The 16,372-nt window shown below is 38.7% G+C and overlaps 1 protein-coding gene across 2 annotated transcripts in view; it reads right to left on the bottom strand.

Moving 5' to 3' along the window:
• Positions 1-9,100: 9,100 nt before the first annotated feature.
• ST6GALNAC3 (ST6 N-acetylgalactosaminide alpha-2,6-sialyltransferase 3) overlaps positions 9,101-16,372 on the bottom strand; it is a 530,323-nt gene continuing 523,051 nt past the window's right edge. For both annotated transcript variants that reach the window (XM_032870131.1, XM_032870132.1), the window contains exons 4-5: positions 12,046-12,153; positions 9,101-10,781 (exon numbers count right to left, since the gene is read on the bottom strand). In XM_032870131.1, the coding sequence (XP_032726022.1) occupies positions 10,595-10,781; positions 12,046-12,153 (295 nt within the window). In that variant the 3' untranslated portion in view covers positions 9,101-10,594. The remainder of the gene's footprint in view (positions 10,782-12,045; positions 12,154-16,372) is intronic.

Here is a 16,372-nt window from a genome sequence, read left to right as displayed (position 1 = left end):
TCTCTGTACTCTCCAAAGCACTAATGAAGTACCGTGAATTGATTATATTCCATGTGTATTTGTTAAAATAATATTTTTGTATAGATATTAATAAATACCATGACTAATTCTATAGTAATATACTAATCATATTAGCAAGCTTCCGGTCTACTTACATTGCCAGGAACACAATTAAGCTCATGGCCTATCCAATTCTCAGTAATGAGAAGACAGGTTTGACAGTGTGGGATGATTAAAATGCTTAATGTTCAATTAGTCTTCTTGGATTAAGTCTAGTAAAGGAAAAGACAGGTAATTTAAAGTTGTATTATAGAGAGTATTATTTTACAAAAACCTTAAGAGGGCAATTTGAAAAGGGCATTGATTGCGCAAAACGTAAAATATCCAAGGCACCATTTTTGAAACTACAAAGACCAGATAAAAGGATTATAAATATACTGAAAGTAAGTGATACAGACTAGAAACCTGAAAAATGCAGCAAAACTCGATATGAAGAATTTATTTAATCTCGCAGAAATAGGAAAAGGTAGACAATATAAATGACTCTTAAATCTACAGTGACATCTATTATCATAAATTACCAACATGAGGAATGCTATGATATCAAAAGTAATTTTCTTGAGTCATTACATTTCAAAGACATAGCACAATAGGAAGTCTATAAAAATATGAATGTGTGAAATGTGAACAAATTTCCCCCACTGGGAAGCGAAAGAAGTCACAGCTCCTTGAGAAGCATTTCAAGGATGAAGTCAGCGATCAGCAGTAGTAGTTGGGGTTGGTGGTTGTGGCGTGTACATGTGTGCACTGACCAGCTATGGAACGTACTCCCAGCATTTGGGAACCAACACTGAACATGAATTTGGTGAAATTTGCTCTCATTAGAAATAACTTGTTTTAAGAGATGGTATCTGAATATGTTGCTGCTAAGGCAAGGAGCGCCCAAACTCAACCTTTTTAGGCTAATTTTGTCAGAGTTTCCGTGTCAAATCTTGCTTTCCCAGAGGGAGTTGCATCCCATTTCACAGAACATGTACTTTGGACGGGACCTTGGCGACGAAGGAGTCCAACTTTCTATTTAGTCATGTAAAATGCTACAAACAAGTAGGTAGTCTGATCTGTCTGCGAATACTTCCCACAAATCTACTCATTCTAAAAACCTACACTCTTAATTTTGGATTTTTCCTCAATGTCCTGAGATAAAATCTGAAATTTCACCCATTGGCTGTAGTTCTGTCCAATGGAGCCGCAGAATTTGAAACTCATTTTGTACCTGCATTAATTGCCTTTCAAATGTTTGAATTTAGTACTTCCTAACACCTTCTATCAAACTAGCTAAATGTTTCTAATCTCTGGTGCAACAGGACTTCCGGTTCTCTCATGATCTTGATTGCCCTTTACTTGTTCCCTTTCTTTTGAATGAATTCTCATTTGTCTGTATCATTAAGGTATTGTGACTTCCACAGCAATAAAAAATGGGCAACTATTTATATAAAAAATGGAAGAAGAACTAATGCAGGAGAGAAGAAATATAAATTTCTAAGAAATAGGCGAAAGTGTTTAATTTCCATAGTAATCGGCTAGATGCTAATGAAAGTAAGATAACATTTTTAGCATATGTAAGATTGGCAAAGATGGAAAAAATAACACCAATTTTTGGCAAGGGTGCCAGGAAGCAGGAATCTCTGCATGTTGGTACAATAAGAGAGAAAAAAATACAGAGAAGTGTTCAAAGACTCACGAACAAGCCCATTCCTCTTATAGTGAAAAATGACGGAGGAATTGTTAAATACATTATGGCACAACATAGCTATTAAAAATGTTTTTATGACAGCTTAATGACAGTGAGGAAATGTTTGCATTTGCTTATTAAGGAGAGAAAACAAGTTTTAAAAATAGTTCCAGAAGTGGTATAATCCATTCTGAACCTTACTATCTTGCCTTAGACTCTTCTCTGCATCTTAGGTCACAGCGACCTTTGAAATTGTTATGTATCACAGTAGAATGTTCTAAAACCTCCAAATATTTTTCAAGAGTACCGCTGTTAAGTCATGCTCTTGTCTTTTTCAAACCTAAGTGCCCTGCTTTACATTTGTTCCTGTCAAATTTCATTTGGTTTTATTGAACCCATATGTTTGTGTTGTTGAATGCTTTTTCCCCTTTTTATATTGTTCCATATTGAACAGCAACTCACAGCTCTGCACGATCCACAGATGCATTTGCATGACATTCATGTCCTCATTCAACATTAATGTCCTTTTAGCTACCAAAGATTATAGAGTATAACCCTTTTGGGGGGGTGGGGATGAAACCCATTATAATCAGCTTCCCCCAAAGATGTGTTGCAAACCATTTTAAGTTGAGGTTAAAGATGGAAAACCATTCTAAGTGAATTGCGTTGTATCTGTTACACTTCTGCAGAAATTTGGGCATGTGGAGGAAAATTCTTCTGGAAGATTACATAGACTTTTAAATGACTTCCTAAGCATAAAAAATAGTATATTTGCAAAATGTTACCCATGATAGATGCAGGAATTCTCAACAATGCACGGTGTCAGGTGCTGCTGGTGTGTGTAGATGCTGTGTATTTGTGTTACTCAGCCGCTTTAGCCATGGGCTAGTGAGAACCTTCCTTTAATCCTCTAAAGCACCTTCAGATATCATCACCTGTTACAAATCTTACACAGAAATCCAAACCGATGTGATTTACCAACTAGGTGCTGTAGTATCGTGTCCTTAAAAGGAATTCCATATTGATTTGGAAGAAGGTAAACACTGGCAGCTTTTCTTCTCTAATTATTTTGTTTTTAGAATCTCAACTAATCTCTCTCAATGGACAAACCAAGAAAATTTATATGCTAACATATAAAGCATTTTTCCCAAGGCATCAAATAGTTTCCTATTAGGTGAGAAAGAACTTTAGGATGTGGAATTGTGTTAGCATTAAGGGAAAAGGATTTCTAGATAGCTTAAAGAAAATAATGTGCAAAAGTAGGAAGTATTGAGAAAGGAAGAAAAATGGTGGAAGCCGAAGAGAAAAATTCTGAAGGGCCTCTCTCCATGGGAACACACTGTGTGCTGAACGAGGGAACTATGGACATTTTAGGACCCTTTTCTGAACCTCATATGCCAATGTGCATAGAGAAACGGAGGGGTGTACATGAGAGATATTTGTTATTTTCAGATATGAGAACCATCAGTTTCATTTTTTACTTAAAAAAAAAAAATGATCACAGCATTGCATAGACCTGAAGACCAAAGGGAAGTTGAAAAGGGAAGTTGATCTTTGTGACATTTTACAAAGAGGCACACACACAGAACTGGTTGATCAGAGGCAAGGATGGATCTATCTTATGTTAACCAAAGATCATTAAGACATTAAAAGTCACGTTATTTCTACTGTTGGTAGAATTAACTCACTTGAAAGTGTTGCTAGCATACCAATTTCTGTCTTTATTTCTTTGGGTAAGGGAAATTCCTATCTTTTTGGCATTATAGGTCCTAGAACAATATTTCGTTCCCCAGCTTATTTTGTTTGGATGTGGGTACTGACATCCATGTGAAGAGACATTTTTCTTAAGTATTCTTAAAAAGGATTATTGGGACGCCTGGGTGGCTCAGTGGGTTAAGCCTCTGCCTTCAGCTCAGGTCATGATCTCAGGGTCCTGGGATGGAGCCTGCTTCCCCCCATCTCTCTCCCTGCTTCTGCCTACTTGTGATCTGTCTCTCTCGTTCAAATAAATAAAATCTTAAAAAAAAAAAAGGATTATCAACATACTTCATACAGTTGCACAAAACTAAGTATTTGTTTTTTAATTATATGTTACCATGGCTAAGAATATTATGACAGAGATTGCTACATGTTTATCAAACCCTGGTCCTTTTCCTCCTGGTCACACCGAACAATATTGCCCACCTCTACCAGGGCACGTGACTGAGCCTGGATGAAATGTGGAGGGGGTGCTGCACACCGCTTCTAGACTTACACATAAAACCCTCCAATGCAGAATCCTCCATTCTCTTTCCCTATTAGCAGGCCAAATAGAGAGGCTCCCAAGGGTACAGAGGCGGGCAAAGCCACATGATGGGAGGAACCTGTGTCTTTGAGTCATCCTTGGAGAGAAACTGGTTGGAGAGGAACATCTAAACAAACCTTATTCTGTTAAGTCACTGAAATGTTGGGATCATTGATTATACTTATAGCCTGCTCCAACTTGGTATGGACTCTGGGTAAAACCGCCTGGGTTCAAAAACCTCATTTCATCACTAGCTGTGCCTCCTTGGTCAAGCAACTTAACCTCTCTGTGTTTCTGTTTCTTTATATGTGACACGGTGATAGTAACACACCTCACAGAGTGCTTGAGGGGACTGAATGAGGTATATAGCCCTATGATAAACATGGCATGTAAGTTATTATTCCCAAAGAAGACTCTCATTTTAAGATTTTATCCAAATAAGAGTCGCCTACAGAGTTTGGTAGAGTACTAGAAGTTGATTTGTAAATGAGAAACTGCCCACATATAAGGTTTAACTTCAAGAGTGCTGAATTTTCTAGAAAGAAAATTAGGGAGCAAAAGAGGAGTGGGGGGAAGAAAAGGAGGGTGGTAATGAAGGAGGGAGGGAGGAAAGAATGAAGACTTCTGTATTTTAGGCAACGTATGTACTGACCCAACTTGCTCTCGTGTCTGATCAGCAAAAAAGGAAATATACCCCAGCATTAGATAGTTAATGTCGCCAAAACATGGTCTGGAGGCTGACTGACATTTTCTCTCATCATTTTCAGCAGTAGTACGCTGGACGCCTTTCTGCCCTGGGTACTGAGTATCCTGAGTATCTCCTCCTGCCTTGCACCCGATCTCCTACCTTCCTTTTTTTCTCTCAATGAAAAAGTACTCTCTGGTTTTGTTCACAACTCCTCACTTATCTTGTAAAAGCAAACCAAACTGAAATATACCAGTAGCCCTTTGCCATTCAGTAAGCTTTATTCTAAGACATGGTGCCTATAAATAAAGCAATACGATGCTAGAAAAAAAGCTCACGAAGTGCACAAACCGTGCGTTTACAGTCTCTACTATAAATAGATGAAGATTACAGGTTTTTAAAGTGAATGAGAGACTACAGCCAAAACTGTGTGAACTCAGAAAAATAAGTGAAGCATAAAATATACTGTATGTAATAGAAATGGGTATTTACATTTGCAATGACAACAAAGTTAAACACAAGAAAATTAGTACTTTGAAGATTTGGTAACAAGGAACCATGAAATGCCCTGGTTTGTGTCCCTTTGGAGTTTCTCAGGAGACATTGCTCACTACATAGGCAAAAATATGAATATATGAAGTTGGCTATTTATTCGTCAAGATGTTGTTCACTTTTATGAAAGTGAGCTTCTATTTTTCTGAAGTCTCCAAGGCATGAACAAAGGGAAATATATCTGTGGAGAAAGAAGAGCTTTTCTACTCCATAAACAAATTGTGACTATTCTGAAAAGGGGGGAAAAAAAGTAGAGGACTTAAAAAAAAACTAAATGAGGTTTTCTGCAAAGTTACAATGCCCAAGGACAGTTCTGATTTGATGTTTAGCAATTTACATGGAATTTTACTCCAGTGGCTTCTCTAAGGTTCTGCAAAAAAAAGCAACAAAACAATATGCTATCTCTGAGTCAAAGAAACCATTTTCAGAGCCTAGTGAATATAGCTTCAGAATTCTCCTCTTCCAACAGTATCATATGAGTGGACTGTGAAGAAAGAACCTCTCTCAATCTCAGATGATTAAGTCCTGCGGGGCGTTGGGGGTGTGACTTACCTTCCAGAAGGGTGTCTGCCCTCAAAGATTGTGTGTGGTACAGAGACAGGTGTGGAAACAAAGGGTAGAATTTCACCAGCCAGTGCAGGTAGGTTATTTCACTAACACACAGTCGGATTGATCTGAGAATTAGGACACTTGGTTTCTGGAGCTAATCGGACAACAGGACATGCCAGTTACACCAAGCTCCCTCCATACTCAACGGTTCTTAGAGTATCAGTGGCTTGATCATCCTCAACAACAAGGAAGTAAGATACTCACTTTTACATTCCTTAAATTAGTCCTACAATTTCATGATAACAGAATGTGGTGCAGTCTTAGCAATAAACATAGATAACAGAAAATACGGACAATTACAGGGATGTGTTCCTTCAGTTATGTGACTGTTTCTACACTTCTGTGTGGTTTCTCTGATCATGAGTACAAGCAACACTACTAATTGAAAGCCCTTGGATTCCATGTTAGCTTATTTATGCATTTTTTTCAGCTACCCTTCTGTGCTTAAAAAAAAAAAAAAGGTCATGGAAATGGTACTAGGGAAGGAGACATGAGATAGAATTTGAGGCTCAGAATTGCCCTTAGTCTGTGTTATAGCCATGGGCACTTCTCTGGGTCTGTTTCTTCAACTCCGACATGGAGGGGTCGGATTGGCTGGTCTCTAAAACCCTTCCAGCTCTTAAAGTCTCGAATACTTACAAAGCTAGCACTGGGTCTATGAATCCATCTTAGAATGATGAGGTGTTGCCTTTTTTACAATGCAGTGGAGGGAAAAGCATTTTTCCCCTTATGGCTCTGGGACTGTAAATCACTCATTGTGCTATGGTTTGCCATGGCCTGACGCGGGGCAATAGAGTTTTGTTCCATGCATTTGACATGCCACATTAAGCGCTAGATGGGTATGCTGTTAAAAAAAAGGTAAACCTTCTGATTATGTTATCTTGCTTATTAAAATGAAAACTGAGCTTACAATTAGCATCCAATTAACATAACCAGGTGAAGAATTCAATGTTGCCTTTTTTCTAAGATAGTAACAAGAGATTTTCTTCTGATGGCTTTATACCTCTGGAAAGGTCAGTAAAGTCCCCATCTCAGAATCTTGTTCCCATAATGGCTGATTCGTTTCAAATCCTCAAAGAGTAATCTCCTGATATACTTTTCTCTTTCCACAATGGTCACAGTTCTCTAACCATATAATAAAAATCATGCAAATCTGAGTTTTGCTTATGCCAAAGACAGGCTTATTTGAATAAGGGGACCATGTTCATTCACTTCAGTGTGAATGCAGCTTGATGGAGTGTTTTTCAATGTGACTTGAGCTGAACTGTGATCGTCAGAGCCTACAATACAGACTACTATCCTTCTAGGTCTGACCTGTGACAACTGTGGCATCTGTGTTCTCAGTTTTAGATACAGTGGCTTCTCCAGATTTATTCTATGGGCCAGCCATTAAGTATTATCTTACGTACACTTTACAATCAGTATGTTTAATTTGGATTTTTGCTTTATTTTTTCATCAGGATTCAAAATGCAAACCAACAAATTTCACTGAAGTCTAAAATAGGTTTTCTGTGATTCATACACATCACTGAAAAATATAGGATTACAGGTATGCTTTTAGACACACACACACACACACCCCCACACACTGACTCTATGTGCATATATACAAACATCTTTCCAAATTGATTTTTCTTTGATAGGTTTCATAGCAAGGTAAGATGTAGTCTAGAAGTTTTCTAATTCACATTGCCATCATAACAATATAAATCATTACTATTTAATCACTAGGCTACCTTAGGACTCAAAACATTCATTTTAAAACTCTTCTTAAATTTCCTTGCTTTTTTCTAGAGTTCTGCAGAATTAGAAATAATATTTACTCTATTATGTCTAGCTTGCATGTTTTTAACGCTGATATCAGCACATTGTGGCCATTTTCAATAGTTCATTTGCCTAGACCCTTGGATGGAATTGAAATGCCTTTGTTTTTTACAGATATTAATTGACTTCTGGAATACATATACATCAGTGATAAGTGAGTTCAGTCGAATTCTTCAATGTTTAGCTGCTGGATGAAAACTTTCAGTTGGCTAGAACCAGTGAAATTGGCCAGAAATTTGTGTGACAAGTTTGAATTTCTCCTTTGTCATTCTCTTCTGTATCCATAAATCTTAGATGACAAATTTCTTAATATGGGAGAAATTACACTTTGTATTTCCACTAGATTTAGGAAGCTGAGGGTAGAGAAGAACAGGAAATGGAAGCAGAGAACATTAAGACTGCAGAGAAAAATAAGTTATGTGATTCTACCAAGATGCTGATTACACTGGAAATCATCCAATTAGGTTTCCAAATTGAGAATACAGTTTTTTGTTTCCCACTTTTAGAAAAAGGAGGCGAGAGACAACAATAATAGAAAGTGGGGTTGGGGCTCAGTTAAGGAAAAAAGAGGGGGAAGAGAAAGCAAGGAAGGTGGGAGGAGGGTCCCCTCATCTCTGAGGAGGAAACACTGACTTTTCTACACATCTCCTGCCTCAGCGTAACTGTGGTGTGGCAAAGTCTCCTTCATGTGGAGAGGCTGGGGAGCCAGGAAAGGGGCAAAGTTTCTTATTAGTAAGGACTAAAACGAATCGATTTAACCCTCTGTTTACCAGAATACTAAATAAATTATGTCATTCCCTGAAGCATTCTGATATTCAAGTGTTCCTTTTTATTTAAAAGTGGAACCTCAGTATCACAACAGGGGGGAAAACCATTTGTATTACAATTTAAACATTTGCATCTGTTTATTTTTCTTGAGTGGGCATTTCTATCTGTCATTCGCTCAACAAAACCTGACACACACAACTGAAAAGCACACAAGGAAACAACAGAAGTATTGATGGAAATGTCCTTTGGCCATTTTCTTGGCTCTGGTATTGATGTTATCCAAACAGCAGCAGAGAGCAGCAAAGAGACTTTTGCCCAGGATGGTCCCATTTGAGAACTTATCATGGGAGCCAGCACTGGTAAGGACCTGCAGAGAGCTGCCGACGTGATATGCGTCATCACTTTCTTTCTCCAAATCATTCTGTCAGTTAAGCTCGGCTGTGTCTTTTGAATCATTTGCAAGGATATTTTTGGTCTCTCGGCTTCTGTCAGCAAATCAACCCTCTCGTATCTAATGAGCAATGAGTGTATGGAGAACAATGTCATCTCAAGATGGGGACAGGAAACTGTATTTCTCTGTGTTCATTCCCTACTGTTGCCCTGCTTCATTATCTTTTCTCTACCTAAAAAGAGTCATTCTAAAAAAAAAATTCAAAAGTAGTTATGCTCACAGGAGTCCTAGTCTATGGCCAGGACGATCCTTGTGATATTTTCTGCATAATCCTCATATAATATGTTGTATTTGGCACTGAAATCAATTGGTTACTAGTCTACATAAATGCTATTCTATACAAATATTAGCAGAGGCAAAGATCTGGAATATATCAAAGCAATGAACAAATTACAGATCATCTGCTAAGGAGATGTCAGAATGTGCAGAGAATAGCCCAGGGGGGTGGCATCACATAGGACAGCATATGTATAAGGACTTTAAATTACAAAGCACTTTGGATATTAAGGTCATTATTAGTGTTGTTATTATGGTATAACAACTGATAACACTGTGGGGATAATAAACCCCAAGAAGGCAAAAGCTCTGGTCAGATTTAATACCAGGAATCATTTCCTCTCCATGTCTAACAGTTAGCACTTGGCAACAATAATGTAATGGATGGAGAGATGCATCTGAGCCTATAAAGTAGAAATTTGAATATATAAATATATATTATGAAGTATGGTAGGATACAAATTGATGTAAAAATATGCTTTGCTTTTCTTGTTTCATGATTTTAAAAGCATATATTTTTGTGTTGTTGGATGTTGAAGCAGAATTAGCAAACCCTTTTGGTTATGTTTTAAGAATGCTTTCACAGTATATGTTATTACAGTGTTGGTATCTTACGTGTTAAATAGCTTTCTAAAATATTTAGGACTCAACCAAAAATAAGCAATAATCGAGATCACTCTAGTGACATGTTTACTTATATTGTTTGGGGTAGTGAGAATGGAGTGGTGAGACTGAAAATTCATCAAGATTTGCTAGTTGGCCCATTTTGAATTAAGTGTTTGAACTGTTGAAGGATCCTGATGGGCAGGGTGTCCATGGTATCTTCTTTGTTCATTAGGAAATGGCCTGAGGCTTTAGCTGAGGGAGGTACTCTAGGACCATGTTCTGTCAGGAAGAAATTCCTTCCCCGCTTCTGGGCTAACAAGTAACTGTGGTACAGTACTTGTGCCCAGACAGCATTTCTTGGATCAGTGTTTGACAATCAACCATTCTTCAAGATGGTAGAGCTGCTCAAGTTCAAGAGACTGGAGAGTCAACCTTGCCTCACGAGGCCAAATCCCATGGCTTTTGAAAGTTAGTCACTGTTTAAGAATTCTGAGCAGCTATCCTGAAGGGTAATCTTCCCATTTCTTAGGTCACTGCTGTCTTGTTACTGGCCTTCATTTTAATTCCAGTTAAATTATAAAGTGCAGTATGTAATGTTGAACCTTCAGAAAGAATGTAAAGAGCACATCCACCCTCCATGAAATCCCAAGTTCAAATTACTGGCAGAGCCACCATCCGTTTCGGAGAATGTACAGAAACTTGATCATCACTGTTGTCTTTTCCATCGCCATCATCAGCATCATTAGCATCACAGTTGTGGTATTATGATCATGTCAAGTGTTGTGGCAAGATCAGAAAAAACTAACATCAAGACACTGTCCAGTTTGGGTGTGTGAATATTATCCTGTGATTCTTGGCCCATTTAGCAAACACTTTCTTTTCAGTGATAAACCTATGCCCCCCATATGGTGCATGCTCATGAAGAAAATATTCATCACACTCGTCTCTTCCTTGTTCATAGTAATGATAAGGGACTTTTCTATATCCTTCTGTCCTAAAAAAAGAAAAAAAGAAAAGGAGAGGAGAATTGAGATGAAGAATGAAGCATTCATTTGCAAGAATCCATTATGTGCCCAGTAAATGCATTTACTTGCAAACCCATGCATGATTCTTGTCCATGAACTCAGTTAAAAGCTATTATGTATAAAAGCTTTTAGGAAGATGTACCAGATCCTTAGTGCCTTAATAAATCATATAAAATTTATATATCACACCAATTGCATTCAAACATATACCTATCTTGGAAGGAGGAAATGGTGTATAATGGAGGCAAACTTCAGAGAGCCTGATGCCCTTGCAGAGCTTGAAGAAGCCTTGTGATTTCTTAGGGTAAGATATTTTGTACATCTGTGCTCCATTATACTTACAGTTAGGGTAGAAATATTTGATGATGAAGACTGTGGCTTAGTTACCATTTTGACAATATGATTAAAATGATGAGTTATCTGGTACCAGTTGTTAGTGGGGAAATAAATTTCATTACCTGGATGAAATAAGGAGGGTTCATTTTATTAAATAATTAGAAATGATCCCTCTGGGGCTCCTGGGTGGCTCAGTGGGTTAAGCTGCTGCCTTCGGCTCAGGTCATGATCTCAGGGTCCTGGGATCAAGTCCCACATCGGGCTCTCTGCTCAGCAGGGAGCCTGCTTCCCTCTCTCTCTCTCTGCCTGCCTCTCTGTCTACTTGTGATCTCTCTCTGTCAAATCAATAAAAATAAAAAAAAATCTTAAAAAAAAAAAAAAAAGAAATGATCCCTCTATCAGGATATACTGTGGATGAACACATGTTTTTAAATCTGGATCCGGCAGATTACTTATTAGTAAACTGTAATTTCCAGGAATTTTTGTTAAGCTGTTAGCTTCTTTAGGCTTCGGGACATTTTGTCCCTCAAGATCAAATATAACCATTGAGTAGCTAGCTATCCATCAAGCCATTAGAGCAGCAGAAATTACAAACTTGCTTTGCAAATTAAATAACCACTAAACTTGTTCTCTATTTCCAAGCCACAAATCCCTGCTATGCCACTGTAACTGTTCCTTCTGACATTTGACATTAGGTGGTGGAAAATATCTTTCTTTTTATCACCCCTAAGAGTCACAACTTGATGCACTGACAATAAAATGTCATGTCAGCAAAGAGCACCGGGAAATAATTGTTGCTTTATCTGTTTCTCCGATTTATGGTATTGAAATGAATTGTGATATTTTGACAAGATATCAGAATTGGAGATGCATAAAAATAATTTCCTGTGATCTTACTTGCAGTAGGTGTCATTTATCATCCCGTAGACGTGAATGCCATAACAGGCATCCATGGCCAGAATGAAGGTAAACCATCCCGTGCTGAGATAAGAGCCAGACTGGACTCTGTGGGAGGAACAAGGACAAACAGCAACAAGAAACAAAACAAAACAAAAAAACATACACAGAACAACAATAAAGTGTGGTGAGAAACGAGCAACCTTCTATCAAACACATAGCACTTGTTATCAGGAAAAAGCATTAAGAAACTGGACAATCTGTCAAAGATACACACTTATTTTGAATTATCTCTGAATAATTTATAGGCATGCTCTCGCTCTTACTACCTTAAGCCTAGAAGCTATGCTGTATGGAAGAGAAGCCATATGGCAAATATCTGAAGTCAAATAATCCTGCTCCCTTCGGGTAAAAAAATAATTCATTTGATTTTCCGTAAGACACAAATTAGTGCTGCATATCAGAGGAAAGGTTTTCTAAAGTAGCTTGGAGCCCTGATGGGAACTGAATGATAATGGTGTTATCTTGCTTACCTGGACATATCACTTTCTTTAAGACTTGTAGGGTTTCTGAGTGTAAATTGCATACAGTGTAGGTGAATGGCTTGCTCTATGAAAGCATCTGAAAAGTTTTCCTTCACTGATTTCTAGGCATCATGAAACAATACTTTTCCTTTGTATGACCTATGCTACCAACACATTTTTACTGAACACCTATTATGTACAATCACTGTTGTAGATGTTGGTGATACTGCAATTATCAAAACAACCAAAGATTTTCTCTTCATAGATTTGGAGGTGGCTATGCTCAGAAAGCCTCTTTGAAAATGGGAATAAAGATCTAGTTTGGGGTGGGGAGAAGAAGGTTATTGTTGGTAGTGGGGTGTGAACAGTAAGAAGCCATGTGGAACATACTGGAAAAGACGGTTTTATATGTGCAGTCTTTTGACTCTCATCTTGGCTGTATTAAGAATGGGCTTTGAGAGGTTATGATTCCAGGGTCTTGGGATCAAGCCCATGTTGGGCTCTCTGCTCAGCGAGAGCCAGCTTCTCCCTCTCCCTGCTGCTCCCCCTGCTCACACTCTCTGTCAAACAAATAAATAAAATCTTAAAAAAAAAAAAAAGAGCTTCAAGCTTGGACCACTTCCTTTATAAGAGGTAAGGAGCTCTCACATTCTGTGCCTGGCTATTGTCTTGTATGGGTATGTCATTCTCTGTTTCAGACTCAATGTGTACTCCTTTGTTCTGCTTCAGTATGTGTGCTACATGACCTCTGGTCAACCACATACTCAGTCTGTCCCCTGCCAAGAGCAGACAGGGTCCTTTGGTTGCCTGTAGGCGGAGGGCTCTGAATCAGCTGCCAGGAAGGACCCAAAGGCCATAAGGACCAAGGCTTACTTTTAGAGCTGATCTTGTTCTGTCTCTTTTCTATGTGAGTAAAGCACTACTCCATCCAATGTTTGACTGTGTTGTGTTTTTCTTGGCAATTCAAATAAGACACAGTAGGAAGAGGTGCTTGGACTTCCACCTCTGGTAATAGCAGACAGATGTTACTTGCTCAACAGACCATATGAGAGAAAAGTGTTCCAGGAAGAGGAAATGTAAAGGGTAAAATCACAAAGATGGAAGTGTGCTTGGTATGTTTACAGAAAAGATGGGAATCATAGTAGCCGAAGGAAGAGAGTGGCTGATGTGGTTAGGTATCGGGCTGATGGGAAGGGTCTGCCAAATTTCAATGGCTCAAGGGAATATTGAATGAAAAGCTGGATCTCCATACTTGGCTTTAGCCAAGGGGACCCAATCCAACCAAAATGGGTAACTGTCTATCTCCTTAATCTCTTCCCATAGGAGCATTTGGGCTCACCAGGCTATCTGGCAACTGTGCAGCACCACTTCTAAAAAGACTACATTTCATACCTTCCACCTAGACTTCCTGGCATACTGGAGCATAGCCAGCTCTTCTAGAAATGGACACTTAGCCCTGATAACCACTCTGGGTACAGCCCTCCAGCCAGTAATCGCTTTCCACTGATGTCCTATATTGATGTAGTTCTCCAGTACCAAGCCATCAATGTGCTATAATTACAACTCTGGATCCTTTGATTCTTTTTTTTTTTTTTTTTTTTTTCCCCTAACAGGCATTGTTTAGTATCAATTGACTGGCAACATGTAAGCATTTCAGGAGAAACACTAGCTCACAGAGGGGTATGATAACTGGGTTTTCTCGCTTCTATTTTAATTGACTTTGGATGATCTGTAAGGAGAGACAAACCCAGTCCATATACATCCATCTGCTCTGCTCACTTGCCACTGAGTCTGAAACGCCTCATTGTAAGTCATTTTCCTTTGTATTTCCTGGTGTGTCTTCTAAATGGAAAATATTCCAGAAACAGGATCACATAGAGTTACACGCACTTTCCTCTGGGATAAGAATAGTAGCAGCAGCATGGGTTAGGAATGAGTGCCAAGTGGGTGGGAAGATGTACCAGAGGAGGTAGAACACACTCAAGAACAACTCTGCTTATTATACAATTTAACTCGCTGTCCATCCTGTCTTCTGGAGTCTGGGGGAGGGGCAGCAACGATGACATCTGCCTTAACGCACCATCAGCTTAAAAGTCCTTATTTGAAAATTGGGAGAGATCAGAAGAGGCAAGAATCTTGATTAAAAGCTCCCAAACTGAATCTAGAAGTTTTGTCTGCGTACTGATTTTTTTCCAGTTATATTTCTACTTGAACTGTATCTCCTTTTTTACCTCTTTTTGCCTTCTCATTCTACTTTTTTAAACTTTTCTATCCTTTCTATCCTTTTTCATTACTAGGCTGGCCACACACTAGCAGAGATCACTAAAAATCACAGCATTTATTTGTACATGATAAGAAAAACAGATCTCATTTATTTGTTTTTTTTAACAGAAATTTATTGCAATCCTATGCCAGAAGTTAGTGATGAAATAATGTATATATATTTTAAATGCACGTGGAACCCAGTGCAGGGCTTGAACTCACCACCCTGAGGTCAAGACCTGAGCTGAGAGCTCTAGAGTCAGAGGCCAAACCCACTAAGCCACCCAGGTGCCCTGTGATGAATATTCACTTGAAGAACACATGGCCTAGTGGGGGTAGCACACCTGTCAAGACAATCACAATACATGTAACAAAGCACAAGCCTAGGTGTTTCAGAGTCAGTACAGAGTGCCGTATGGAATTGAGAGTGTGGATACCTAGTTTCATATTCCAGCTTTGTTGCTGCCAAGCCTCGGACAAGGTATTTAACCTCTGTGGGTCATCTTAGTTTCCTTGTCTCCAACGTGAGATAGTTGAACTAAGTCATATCTAAGGTTTGTTCCAATTTTAAAACCAAATGCTTCTGTGATCATCACCCTCAACTGTCCATCTGTTTTAAGCTTTACCCATTCTACAGTCATATGTTCCACACATGCTGAATGTGAAACTAACAAATGAGTTAATCAGTCAGATAACATTTCATGCCCACTTGTGTGGTAGGCATGCCACTAAATGTCCGAGGTATATATAAAGAGGGAGTAAAAAGTTTTACCTCATAATGGTGATGGCTATAGTCGCTAAACTTTTCCCTCTTTCACATTACTGCTCATGGAACTTGCTGGAATGGCTGTCCAAGACCAAGGACGCAATGAGATCACAGTATTGAGGGTAAAGCTTAATTTGAGTGAGAGAAAAAGGAAACCAAAATTAGGGTAAATTTTCTTCTTTTTATGTGGTTTTCTAGGAGTCAGTTTGTCCATAGAGAGGCTGTCAAGGACCAAGATAACATTATAGCTCCAGCCTAAAGTGTGGTGGGGTAGGGGAGGTCATTTGTGTAACGTGTGGATCTCTACTCTGCAAAACAAGTTCTCCTGGCTCATTCTAGTCCAATCCAGATAGTCACTCTGAGTGGTCAACAGCAAACTTTCAGGACAGAAGCAAAGGATAAATAGGGTACAGTCATCAACGTGGTTCCTCTTCCTATCTGTCTTCTCTTCACCACAGGAAAAGAAGGTCATGGACTTCAAAATTTGGCATCTGGTCAACTTATCTAATCTTATCAAATGATGAGAAAATTTTACCATGTCTCTGATACTTGATGACTTTTAATCCTAACCTATTACTTTTAAGCAAAACCTTCTTTTGTTTCTGGATAGACAGATCATAATAGTTAGGCTGAAAATCTTCATGTAAGCTGTGTTGCATTCGGTTCTGACTGCGGGGACTCATACTGCTTAAGTGCCCCGTCCTAAAAACAGCACTTTAATGAGACAGTTGCATTTTCTCTCTCTGGTGCCTCTGATAAATTTGGGATGTGAAAT

This window comes from Lontra canadensis, unplaced genomic scaffold (assembly GCF_010015895.1).
Source record: "Lontra canadensis isolate GAN:19392208 unplaced genomic scaffold, GSC_riverotter_1.0 scaffold40, whole genome shotgun sequence".
Lineage (NCBI taxonomy): Eukaryota > Metazoa > Chordata > Mammalia > Carnivora > Mustelidae > Lontra > Lontra canadensis.
Note: the sequence above shows the minus strand (reverse complement) of the source record. Positions and strands in the feature narration are given on the sequence as shown.